The sequence below is a fragment of the Orcinus orca genome, chromosome 1 (assembly GCF_937001465.1).
Source record: "Orcinus orca chromosome 1, mOrcOrc1.1, whole genome shotgun sequence".
Taxonomy (NCBI): domain Eukaryota; kingdom Metazoa; phylum Chordata; class Mammalia; order Artiodactyla; family Delphinidae; genus Orcinus; species Orcinus orca.
The window spans coordinates 117,275,618-117,288,391 of NC_064559.1; the positions used below are offsets into that span (position 1 = coordinate 117,275,618).

The 12,774-nt window shown below is 39.7% G+C and overlaps 2 protein-coding genes across 4 annotated transcripts in view; both read right to left on the reverse strand.

Moving 5' to 3' along the window:
* Positions 1-99: 99 nt before the first annotated feature.
* PRPF38B (pre-mRNA processing factor 38B) lies at positions 100-9,041 on the reverse strand. Its single transcript, XM_004263112.4, has 6 exons — positions 8,119-9,041; positions 5,208-5,276; positions 4,777-4,928; positions 4,636-4,696; positions 2,374-2,597; positions 100-2,126 (listed from the first exon to the last, which is right to left on the reverse strand). Exons 1-6 carry the CDS (start codon positions 8,392-8,394, stop codon positions 1,274-1,276), a joined length of 1,635 nt encoding a protein of 544 aa, XP_004263160.1. The 5' UTR covers positions 8,395-9,041; the 3' UTR covers positions 100-1,273.
* A 72-nt stretch (positions 9,042-9,113) lies between these two features.
* Positions 9,114-12,774, reverse strand: part of EEIG2 (EEIG family member 2) — a 149,642-nt gene continuing 145,981 nt past the window's right edge. Inside the window, exon 11 of one of the 3 annotated variants that reach the window (XM_049700800.1) lies at positions 9,114-9,138. In XM_049700800.1, coding sequence (XP_049556757.1) covers positions 9,129-9,138 — 10 coding nt within the window. In that variant the 3' untranslated portion in view covers positions 9,114-9,128. The other 2 variants (XM_049700790.1, XM_033434280.2) reach the window with 2 other exon arrangements.

Here is a 12,774-nt window from a genome sequence, read left to right on the forward strand (position 1 = left end):
GATATCCCTCTACACAAAGTGTGACTCTACTTACATTCTATTTCCACAGTAAAAATACCTTATAAATGTTAACAAATGGGGAAAAGCCGACACCCAGGATAAAGGATTTAATCCAGTATTTATTCCACACTCATGATCCTTCTCTGTAATCAGAATACAAGTCATAAGAACAATCTATCAAATAATTTGCTGATTATCTTAAATAATGCAGCATAGCATTACTTTTAATACTTCTCTGTTCTAGATTAAGTTTAAAAACTCAAACAGCAATCTTCATTATCAATAAAAAAAAGTTTTGAATTTAAAAAAAGGACACTATATCAAGCTGTTTCATAATTTAAGTATTTTCCATTTATAAAAATGCTTTGGAAGCTTGAGGCTTACATCTATTTCTCTACTCATCTGCCCCACCCTCTCCCAATTTCACGTTAGTATAGGGTTGCTGCAAGAATGCTAGGCTTTAGACATTAATTTCTCCTTTTATATAGTACTTTAAACTCTGAAAAATTCAAGAAAAAGATTACATGTCATGTATTTTTTCAAATAAAAAAGGAAAACTAAGTGAATAAATTTTAGGCATACTAATAGTGTCCCTTTGAGGTAGAATGCTAAAAGGACTTTTGATCAAATCACAGCCTAATTGAAACCTCTGCATCAGAAACTAACTTCTCCTAAATTCTCTCTAAAGTTAATTGTGGAGAATATTAGGTTTAACATATTAACAAGAGCCTTCCAAGATAATATACAGTGGACAAGAATGTTAATCCTACAACTGCTGCCTTCATGTACACTGAAGCATGAAATTCTCCTATGATAGACATCCAAGATCCATTTTCATAGTTTTTAGCATTCTATTACGAAAAGCACAGTCATGCTAACTTCAGTACACAAACCATAATCCCACACCTACAAAACAAAAATAGAATTAGTGGCATTTTATTGCCTTATACAAATTTAACCAACATGGCAACCATGCCAACGGAATTAAAACATTTTCAGGACATATGTACAGACTGTACATCTCAAAAACAAACAATAAAATGCAAGAACAATCTGTGCATCATGTATCAAACTCAACAGTTGGGTGAAAACATCAATGCAATAAATGGGATTACAAAGGCACTTCCCTACACAAAAGAGGAAATGAAAATGCAGCCTACAGGGAGCTTGAAGAGTGTGTAACTACTGCACAATCTCAACTTGGGAGGAAAAAAAAAGCAGATTTAACCCAACATTTATAGGATTCAATGTGATCCACTTTTACAAAAAACTTTCACACAGTCTCCTCTTTGTTTTTATGTTGTTTTTCTTGGCTCTCTGGTTCTATGCTTTGGCTCCTTCGGCGATCATGTTTGTCAGACTGGTCCTTACTATCACTGTGATCTCGTTTGTGGGAACGTTCTTTGCTTCTGCTACGCTTCCTAGGTTTTTCTTTGCTGGGGCTATGTTCCCGTTTCCTTGATTTTTCAACACTGTCAGCTCTTCCTTGACTGCCGCTTCTACTCCGTTTATTTGATTTTTCTTTACTTTCATTTTTATGTTTACTTGATTTCTCTTTGCTCCTACTTCTACTTCGTTTCCCTGCATTTCTACTTCTACTCCTACTTCTATGTTTTCTTTCTCTGCTTCTACTTCTACTATGTTTTTTCTCTTTCTTGGAATCTTTTTTGTCATCTCTATGCCGCCTATCATCTTTGTCTTCTTTATATTTCTTTTCTTCTACCTCACCCCTACTTCTCCGTTCCTTGGACCGTTCTCTTGACCTCTCCTTTTCTCGGTCATTACCTCTTTCCTTATCATAGTCACGATCTCGTCTTCTACCTCTCTCATTTTCTTTCTCTCTTTCCCGATCCCTGTCCCTTCTATCCCCTTTCCTATCACGACTTCGACTACGGCTTCTATGTCTTTCCCTACTCCTGCTATGCCTGCGTTCTAGCCCCCGATCGATACTTCGGGATCTTCGCCTTTCTTTTTCCCTTTCTTTGGCTTCACGCTCTAGTCGCTGGCGTTCTTTCTCTCTTTCTAATTCTCGGTCAAAACTAGAAGACCCATGGCCCTCCCGATGATGGCTTCTACTTCTGGATCTTCTTGGGGACCTCCGTGGACTCAGTGATCTCCTTGGAGACCTAATATTTAGGAAAGTGGGGGAGGGGGAGAAAAAAACTTGAATGAATAAAACATACCATAAAAATTTAACTTCCATTAGTGTTACATGTCAAGAATAATTAAAGCAAAATATTTGCCTGTTCTCATTTACAGATGCATAATTTTGTGGAAAATGCCCTGAAGGGCAGAAAGTGGGGAAAAGGTGACAAATAGAACCTTTGTGTAAAGCATATTTTAAAAATAAGTGTAACTCAAGAGTCACATCACCTTGAACGCCTGCGTTCAACATGTCTGTCTATTTCCTCAGCGCTTTCCTTTCCATCTTTCTTGATTTTTCTTGGTCGGGTTTTAATCTGTTGATCGATATTCTTCTGAACTGGAACCGGAATTCTTGGAAACAAAGTGGAAAACCACTCCAGTTTTGTGAGAAAAGACCGTAGCATTTCTCCAATGGTCATTACGCAGCCTCCACCAGCCTTCACATCTAGGTCCTACAGAAACACAAAAGATACCCTGGCCGTCAAAAAAAATTATCTCAATAAACACAAGAATACTATAAAAATATAACCATCTTTGGAATCTCAAATACAAAAAAATTCTAACAGAAAAATTTCAATTTGTGTACCTTTCTAATCTGGTAATGAATGATACAGAGAAATATCTGGGCTTAGTGTGTGCATGCAGGTGAGAACAAACCCTGCAGCCTCATGGACAGAAAGAGAAGTGACTTCACTCAGTTAACAAGAATATGAAACACCCCCCTACATTACTAAACTATTTGGAACAATCAACAATTTACATTCCACATACCTACTAAGTATATACTTTATTTCTGTGGACACGTTTGCACACATCATTCCTAGCAGTGTAACCTAGCTACATATGAACTGCTTCAAACAATTCCTGTCTAAAGATTATCTTTTAACAGCTCTAATATAAAATGAAGCCCTAATAAAACTGGAAGCAATAGCAAACCAACTGCCATGAAGCAGTGAGGTTTCTAATTTAGAGTTATGTAGAAAATAAATAAATGAACAAATAATTGGAAACGCATAATCCATGATGACCATTGTCTCTGAAAAGGGTCATTACCGCATGAAGGCCTTCTTGCTATGCCCTCTCACAGCTCAGGACATGTTAGTCAGCTATTGTCAGTCCCAAACCTATAGTGCAAGCACACAAGGAAAGTGAGATTTGTTATCTAAACAGGAAAACAAGAGCTAAAGGTAAAACTGCTTGCACTCACACACATTTAAGTGTTCAGATATACAGTATTTCCAAATATAATCGCTGCAGATATCTAAGGAAGAAAACAATAAGTTAGCTTAAACAGAGAGCCTCAGGTTTGTAAACACAATAAAAAACAGATTAAACAGAAGCATTCAGAAACAAGCCTAATACGAATTATGAAGCGGGACATGCTTTTTAAATATAGAAGGGAAAAGTGCCTCAGCCTGCAAAATCTCACCTAAAAAGAAAAAACTTTATAGATTGTGATTTATCACCTAACACACTTTTGGCCTCTTCTGAGATATTAAACAGCTCGTAAATAGGCCAAAAAAATGCAGAGAAAAATTCTCCATGTCTACATGAGTGAGATTTTTTTAGCTACGCATGTAATAATAAAAACACACTAGAAAGATTTCCATTAGAACTATCCTTTAATTCAACCAATTCTTTGGATAAACGTTTTAAACAGGTCGACTAAAACACCACTCAGTTTACTTTATGAACCTTAAAACATAAAGTAGTGGTGGGGATTGATATATGGAAAACAGTGCTCATTGTTAAGATCCTTTTGAGATCTTGGACTTTAATACATGTATGGTTTAAATCTGACACAGTAATGTTTTCTAACGTAACTTTCTGAACATATGTAACAAGCTCAACCTTATTAAGCTTGAATGGCAAGCTAGTTTCATAATTTAAAAAAATTCTAAACTATTAAAGAGAAGGTTTCCTTCTAACTTTATAAAAATGTATAGTATAAAAGAGTTAGAAAGCTGGAATTGAAATATTTTGATCACCTCAAACAAATCATCTAAACTTTCAGCCTATTTAAGTTCCACCCAGCTCAATTCTGCATTCCTATGCAAGTGGGAGTATTAATGTTTGGAAGAAGTTACAGGATAAAGAACTGAAAAGTTCCAGAAAAAAACCCAGTAATTAATATTTCTATGTGCATGTCTTACCATCTCAATCTTGAGCATGGCCAATTTTAAAAACTCACTATCAACTGTACAAGTCAAGATCAGTACAACACACAGAACACAATTAGGAAGAGAAAATTTTTAATAGTTACCAAAATACATATAAACAATTTTGAAATGGGAGAATCAAACTTAAGAAGTTTAACCTAAGACATATAAAATCCACCCCAATCTTAATAATAGGACATTAATTCCAAAAGTATGTGAGTGAAATAAATTTAAGCACAGAAAATTCTGGAAGATGTTAAACCACCAATATATAAAAGATTATTAAAAAATGAGAGTAATCAGAAGAAAACTATTACCCTTGTTGACATACCTCTTCATCATCAAGGAAGGATTCAAACCAATCCCATAGATCTGTAGGGGGCTGTGTGTACCTAGAATTATGAAAGAGTGATTAGGCTTAGGTCAATTAAAATGAGATATTTATTGAAAATGTAGAGAAATGCAGGCTCACCTTATATACATAAATCCAAGGGCTCTAATATATGGAGAGTCTGTGTGTGTTATAAGACCCATCACTTGCTTGCGAGTTAACTTCAGAGTAAATAATTTGTATAACAGGCAAAAAGCTGTAGAAACAATTCCTCCTGTCCCAACACCTCGAACCTTTAAGGAAAGGAATTAAGAAAGAGTTGTAAAATAATTAACAAAGATACTTAGGACCAATTGATTAATCCTGTTAGGTATTAGTAACAAGATATAATCCAGAACTGAAAACAGAGCATAAAAAATGTTTTTCTAACCCCACGGAACACTTGAATTTAGATTTTTAAAAAACACAAACTAATTGTAATTTGGTATGAAACTGAAAGACTTCCAGTTTTCTGAACATAAACTTAGTTATCAGACACAGAAAAACTGAAAAATGCACGTACTTCTACTTACCCCTCCGCACATCCCTGTTTGGCCAGCTGTTTTCCTGCTTCCTTTCTCCCATGGTTCAACATGTGTGACCTGAAAATAGAAAAGAGAAACACAACAAACATTCATACTTCGAATTTTTTTAAACAGTATGATTCGAGTAAACCCCAATCCATAATAGAGCAGCTCTTCTAAAAGTCTGGAAGTTGGGTATTTTGACATGATGTATACATTTTGTTTACACACATTAAGTATGTAAACCATCTTTGAAAACTGCTTATTTAAATAGCATCAATAAAGCTACTAGGGTTTAACAAAACCTCAACAGGTTTACAGCAGAAACCCCATTAAAGTAGCTCTGTAGAGAGCAGATACATGTGGAGACAGGAAATGTCTAGTCTCATACACTTGTAAAAAAAAAAAAATTAATAATCAATTTTGTATTTTATTATGAATTGCTTAAAAAAATTCTCATTTTAAAATGGATTTAATGCTCCAACTTAAAGCAAAAAGTATTAACAAAGTTTAAGTATTTATTCCAAAAAAACCTTTCAAATAAGCTTAATATTTCAATTTTATGGTGATTTAAAATTCTACATTATAAAATAAGGAAGAAACTTGAAAAAAGCATGCTAAAACAGTAACAGAAATTACTTCTGATGCAAAATCATGGAACTTTACTCACACATTTTTTTTAAAACCACAATCAGGCATTATGTTCATTCCTGACTGAAGATGAAGTTACAAAGGCCATACCTACACATATGTCATTCTTGTTACTGTATACTTTATTTTCAGCCTAATTATAGGAACTAATTCAATTTTTTCCCAGAATATAAACTGTATCAAAAACTGAGAAACCGTGACTTGTTACGTTGAGTATACTCAAAAATACAGGTCTTTGCTAAGGTGGGGCACCCTATAAAAACCACATACTTCACCTAAAAACAGCAAAGAAAGAATATTAGCTCTACAACAGATATGACAAAGGTATTTTAGAGAGATAAGATCCATATTTGTTTCTCAACTTGAAACAACAAAAATGAAATCCTGTTCGTTCATTACGTATTTCTAAAACCTTATTTCCACCCACCCATGATTACACGCCATAGTCTTTTTCAGTGGCTTCAGGCAGAAAAGCATGTATTTAAATGTAAGCACTACACTATTTTGTTCAGTGGATTACTGCACTGCTTTACTGTTTCATCTTCTTCCCCCAGCTTGCTGTAAAAAAGATGTTTCAATTCCTTAAAGGCTAACCAAAGGGGTGGATGTCATACAAAATCGAGTTACAAAATTGGAAGCCTACGCATTTCAATGATCATTTGATATGGACAACAAAACCCAAGTCTTTAGTTTTATAACTAAATCTAAGTAATTTGTAGTATAATCTTAAGTGTTTCAAAACACAGTATGTGAAATTTGAAAACAAGCTTTTCCTCTATCGCATTAACACCTGCCTATGTTATTAAACAGAACCTGCCACAGAAGGAGCAGGAACCCTATTTTCAACTAATTGAAGTTTACTACATAAATAAAGCTAAGGGTTAAATATTCGCCACATTGTATCCATTCTGAAAAAGGCCTTACCTTTTAAAAAAGCTAGTTCACAGTATAACAATTACTTACAATACTCTTGTAAGAGAACACCAAAATTTCAGTTTACTTTATATACCCAAAGTTGAACTGTATTTTCAAAATGAGTTCTTCTATCAAAACTAACTAATATCTCAAAATCCCTTAGTAGGCCTTAATTGGGGAAAAGGTGGCCAAAACAAAACCTAAAAGCAAATAAAGAAAATTTCCTTAACACCTCTACAGATATATTCAGGTCACGGAAAATACTTTATGTGGTCTGTCAAGTGTTTTTAAGAGTCAATACAGGCAAAATGGATTGCATTATATCAGATGTCCTAGTTTAAGTATTTAAAGATTGTTAAGACTTATTAATATCCTTTAAAATATAAATTTACCTTAGGAGGCCTGGAATATATTTTTAAAACTACATAATTTGCAAGTAAGTGGAGAAAACCTACCAAATTCGTGAAGAAAAGACCAAAACCAGTGGCCAAAAAAAAAAAAAAAAAAAATCTAATTAGCCGTTCATTTAACCAGGGAAATGCATTTATGGCGATTGAGCATGATTAATAATGCATACCTCTACCTGCGACCCTGGGCTGCTCCGAGCCTCGCTGCAAGACTGAGTCAATCCTGCTAACGAAACAAGAACTGAGACAAGAGTGCAGTGAGGAGGCGCCAGGTGAGCTCCCCAGCACAGCCAAGCCAGCACCGACCCTGCCGCAGAAGCCCAGGGCCCAGATAATTCTAAATAAGCCCAATGCACAGGTGACTGAGACCACTTACTCCTGACTTCCTGCTGCGAAAATTTCCAGGCCTTCGGTACATCTTTTTCCACTTGTACCTCTCCACCCTCAACCCTCCCACCCCACCCGACAAACACACTGACCACTTCCCTGTCTGGATCGGATAGTGAATACCAACAACACGAGGCCAACACTGAAGTCAATACACGCCCTGGCCCGGGGTGAGCGGGAGAAGCACCAACAAGTTGGCGCCGAGTAGATCCACGTCAAAATAAATAAATTTAAAGCTGTAAACTGGAGAGACTTCAGTTATTCGTTTCTCCTCTCCCCCACTCCTCCCGTCCAACTACCCCCCCCCCAGGGGCGGGCTGGAGACTGGGGGAGGAGAGATCAATGGCGGCGGGCTCTCCCGGCCCTAAAAATCTGAAAAGGAAATGAGAGGGCGGCCCCAGTTTGACCCCTCCCTGGCGGACTACTGGCCACAGCTTCCCCCTCCGCCCAACCCTCCCCCACCTACAAGTGATCAGACCTCGGGGGCCGCCTCCGCCCGTTTCCTCCGTACCCCCTCCTCGGAACTTAGTCCCCACCTCCCAGGTCCAGACGCTTCGTACCTTAAAGTAGATCTCGTCCACCACCTCGTGGTAGGTTTTGAGCTCGTAGAGCTGCACTTTGAAGTAAGGCGACGACAGGATATTGGTCAAGATCATGGGGTTGAGATTCATAGTCTTTTCGTTGCCCCACAGCGGCAGCACATTGCCCTGCTTGCCCGAGACTGCTGGCTTGGTGGCGCCACCGCCGCCGCACTGCTGCTGCTGCTGGGCCGCGGCTGCGGCCGCCTGGTGTTGCGGCTGCGAGTTGCCTGTCAGCGCGGGGCTGTTGTTAGCCATGTTGCGGCGGAAGGAAGGAGGGAGGGAGAAGGGAGGGGGAGGGGGCGAAGCTCAATCTCGCTCTTCGGGACAACGGTCCGGGACCCTACTCCATGGAACGCCGTCGGAAGATGGGGCCTCCTCGCTGTGCCCCAGCCGGGTGAGGGAGGGCAACCGGGACACCGACGAATGGACCCCGAGTCGAGAGCAGAGGCCGAATCGCGGGCCGCGAGAAATCCAAGCAGAAAGCTAGCCGGCGGCCTGGGAGCGCGATCTCTTCCGCCAACTGCCCCTGGGAACAAGATGGCGGTCCCGGCGGATGTGACGGCACACGCCCCAGAGTTCCAAGCTTAGCCGGCGACCAATCAGAGACGCCCAGGTGGGCTGGCGATTCCTCTTCCTAGTTCCGCGCGTTCTGTGCACGCTGTGGTCGCGGCGCTGGCCTCAGCTGCCTAACTCTTAGGATGTTTGTGCTCGCAATTTGGGGGCCGGGGTTGAGTTTTAGGTCCAATTTGTACGTTTTAATGTTTGGACTGCGGCCCCGGTTTCTCCTGTCGGAAGCCGAGCAGGAAGGCGTTCGCATGGCTGTGTGCTTGCAAATTCGTGACTCTTGACTCCTGTGGAGTAACCGAGTCTCCTGAGTTCACAGTTTTCGTATTCTCTGGAAGGGATGATAGGACCTCACACCTTCATGTGATTGCAATGCAAAGTCCTTCTGTCCTCCGCTAGGCTGTAGGGTCCGACTGGAGATCTTATTATTTGAGCCTAAATTTATTCAACAGTAAGGGGCTAGCGTCTTGCTTGGCTGTTAAAAAACCATTTTAGCATTAAAAGAGCTACTGTACCTGTAGCGCCATTTGTTACATGACTTCTTTCCTCCCTACTCGAGTACTTCCATTCTGCGGATGCACTATGAGTGAATGGGGATAGAAGAGGTGGAAGAAGGTGGTGGGTGCGAGAATGAGTCAGAATCGGTCTCATCTCTCAAAAGCTACTGTTAACCTAGAGAAGATTCATGGTGTTTGGGAGCTAAGAGAAGGCTACAAAAGGCACTGAAGTTTCTGCAGGTATGGGCAGTTTTATTGACAGAAAGCAGCCTGAGTACATATAGAAGAAGGGAAGATCAAGCTTGTTAGAGGGTAAATAGTCTGGTTGACAGGAGCCAGGAAATATGCTTACGGGAGTGTAATGACTAGAGAGGAATTGGGCCCCCTAAGTGCCTGGAATGCCAAGATGAAACATTAGGAATTTAATGACATTTAAACCCAAGGGTTACATCTATGACCCCAAAGTCACTTTAAGATGCTAATGTTCATAACATTCTCTGGCTCCAATTCATTCTTCGCAGAGTGTTGCCAGAGTCATCGTTCCAAAAGTGCAGCACTCCCTACTCAAAACCCTGGATGGCTCACTCAGTGTTATCCTAATTGCCAAAATCTAATGACGTTTTTCATTCTCCATCCTATTTGATTGCTCATCGTGGCACTTTTTTTTGCGGTATGCGGGCCTCTCACTGTTGTGGCCTCTCCCGTTGCGGAGCACAGGCTCTGGACGCGCAGGCTCAGCGGCCATGGCTCACGGGCCTAGCCGCACCGCGGCATGTGGGATCTTCCCGGACCGGGGCACGAACCCGTGTCCCCTGCAACGGCAGGCAGACTCTCAACCACTGCGCCACCAGGGAAGCCCCATCGTGGCACTTTTAATCATTTATTCTTGCCTAGGAACTGTTGAAGTAGGAAGTTTGAAGGTGGAGATCTTAATTTGTGGCTTATACACAGAGGAGGGGAAAGGGATAAGACAGAAACCTTAGGGAAAATCCACACCTGATGAACCAGCAGGAGAGAAGAGACAAGCAGAGAGGTAGGAGGTAAACCGGGAGACAGTGGTATGACAATGCAAGGAAAAATAAATGAGAAATAAATGAATGATTGGAGTGATTAATATTTATAGCTGGGCAGTACATAAGTGATCATCCTGTTTAGTTCCTTTATTTTACATTGGAGAACTAAAGCTTTCAGAAGTGGTTTTTAACTTCCTAGTAATTTCTTGTTGTTCTATACATTAGTTTATACTAACTTACTTCCCAAGGAAAATAGATGATCCAGCCTCTAATGAATTACTAAGTTAAAAATACAGTGAAGGGTCTTCCCTGGTGGCGCAGTGGTTAGGAATCCTCCTGCCAGTGCAGGGGACACGGGTTTGAGCCCTGGTCCAGGAAGATCCCACATGCCGCAGAGCAACTAAGCCCATGCACCACAACTACTGAGCCTGTGCTCTAGAGCCTGCATGCCACAACTACTGAGCCTGCGTGCCACAACTACTGAGCCCGTGAGCCACAACTACTGAAGCCCGCACGCCTAGAGCCCCTGCTTCACAAGAGAAGCCACTGCAGTGAGAAGCCTGTGCACCGCAACAGAGTAGCCCCTGCTCACCACAACTAGAGAAAGAGCGTGCACAGCAAAGAAGACCCAACACAGCCAAAAATAAAAATAAATAAATTAATTAATTAAAAAAACTTTTTTTGAGCCAAGTTCTTCTTCCTTTATGTGTATTTTTTGCCTTGGTAATAACTTTATTGAGTTACCCAGTGACATTAATTGCCAAATCCTACTAATTGCCTAAATCTTTAAAAATTCATTTACCCCTACACTCTGAGTGAAAAGCTTAGTAGAGAGGTTGAAGTTGGATATCTGTTTCAGTGGCATCAAACTAAGTATCAAACCAGGTAGTAGGATAAAGTGTTTGACATAGTCAATGAATCCCTAAAACAGTTTGAATATATAACTATTATCCCCATTAAAAAAAGTTATATTTAACTTAAGAATTCTACATTGTACATAGATAAAGCTGGGAACTTTTGGTTTGCTTTGTTTTGACACATGTACCCTCATTGTCTTAGTCTTTTTGGGCCATAACAAAATACCACAGTCTGGGTAGCTTATTAACAACAAAAATGTATTTTTCACAGTTCTGGAGTTCTGGAGAGTCCAAGGCCAAGAGACAACTCTCTTCCTGGTTCATGGCTGACCCCTTCAAGCTGTGTAATCACAAGATTACAGGGATGAGGAAGCTCTCTGAGGTTTCTTTTATGAGAGCACCAATCCTGTTGGTGAGGGCTCCACCCTCATGACTTAAGTACCTCCCAAAGCCCCCACCTCCTAATACCATCATCTTTGGGGGTTAGGGTTTCAAATTCTAACTTCAGGGGTTAAAATTTTGAGGGCGGCTCTTAGGTCTATCTCAGTACCCATTAAACTATCACCACAATCAAGGTAACAACCATACATCACCCCCAAAAGTTCTCTTGTGCCCTTTTGTAATCCAATCTCTCCTTCCAACTCCATCCTCAGCAACCACTTTCTGTCAATATAGATTAGTTTGTTTCTCTTGGCTAAATACCTAGACATAGGCTAAATACCTAGACATATAATAGATATATGTTTAACTTTTTAAGAAACAGCCAAACATTTTTCCAAGGTGATTGCACCATTTTACATTCACACCAGCAATGTATGAGAGTTCCAATTGTTCCATATCCTCATCAACACTTGGTATGATGAATTTTTTTTTAAAATTTTAGTCATTCTTAAGGGTGTGCAGTGGTATCTCACTGTGGTTTTAATTTACATTTCCCTTATGGCTAATGATGTTGAACATCATTTCAGGTGCTTACTGGCATTAGTATATCTTCTGTTGTGAAGTGACTGCAAATCTTTTGCCCATTTCCTTATGAGTTTGTTTGTCTTATTGAGTTGGAAGGTTTTTTTACATGATCTGGATATAAGTCCTTCGATACATGTGTTGCAGGATTTTCACACAATCTGTGCCTTGCCTTTTAATTTAATTAATGGTGTCTTTCAAATAGCATTTTTTTATTTTAATGAATTGCAAGTTATCAAATTTTTGTTTTGCTTATGATTTGTGTTTTCATTCTAAGCGCTGCCAGCCTTAACGTTACAATGATATTCTCTTATATTTTCTAAAAGTTTTATAGTTTGGGATTTGACACATTTTGAGTTAATTTTTGCCTATGATGTGAGATGGAGTTGATTTTCATTTTATTTTCCACGTGGCTATTCAGTTGATCCAGCACCATTTGTTGAAAAGACTTATTTCCCTATTGAACTGCTTTAGCACCTTTGTCAAAAATCAATTGACCCACCATGTATGGATCTACTTCTGGATTCTGCTCTGTTCCATTGATCTTTATCTTTTCACCAATCCAAAGTACCTTGATTACTGCAGCTCTATAGTAGAGTTTTTTAAAATTTATTTTATTTTTGGCTGTGTTGGGTCTTTGTTGCTGCGTGCGGGCTTTCTCTAGTTGTGGCGAGTGGGGGCTACTCTTCGTTGTGGTATGCGGGCTTTTTATTGCAGTGGCCTCTCCTGTCGGGGAGCACA

Bases quoted from the DNA above. Each gene is read 5' to 3' on its own strand.
- PRPF38B (XM_004263112.4), bottom strand. From the start codon at position 8,394: ATGGCTAACAACAGCCCCGCGCTGACAGGCAACTCGCAGCCGCAACAC. The intron at 4,929-5,207 runs GTAAGTAGAAGT...CTTTCCTTAAAG, and splicing joins AAACAGGGATGTGCGGAGGG to GTTCGAGGTGTTGGGACAGG. The intron at 4,697-4,776 runs GTGAGCCTGCAT...TCATAATTCTAG, and splicing joins CTTGGATTTATGTATATAAG to GTACACACAGCCCCCTACAG.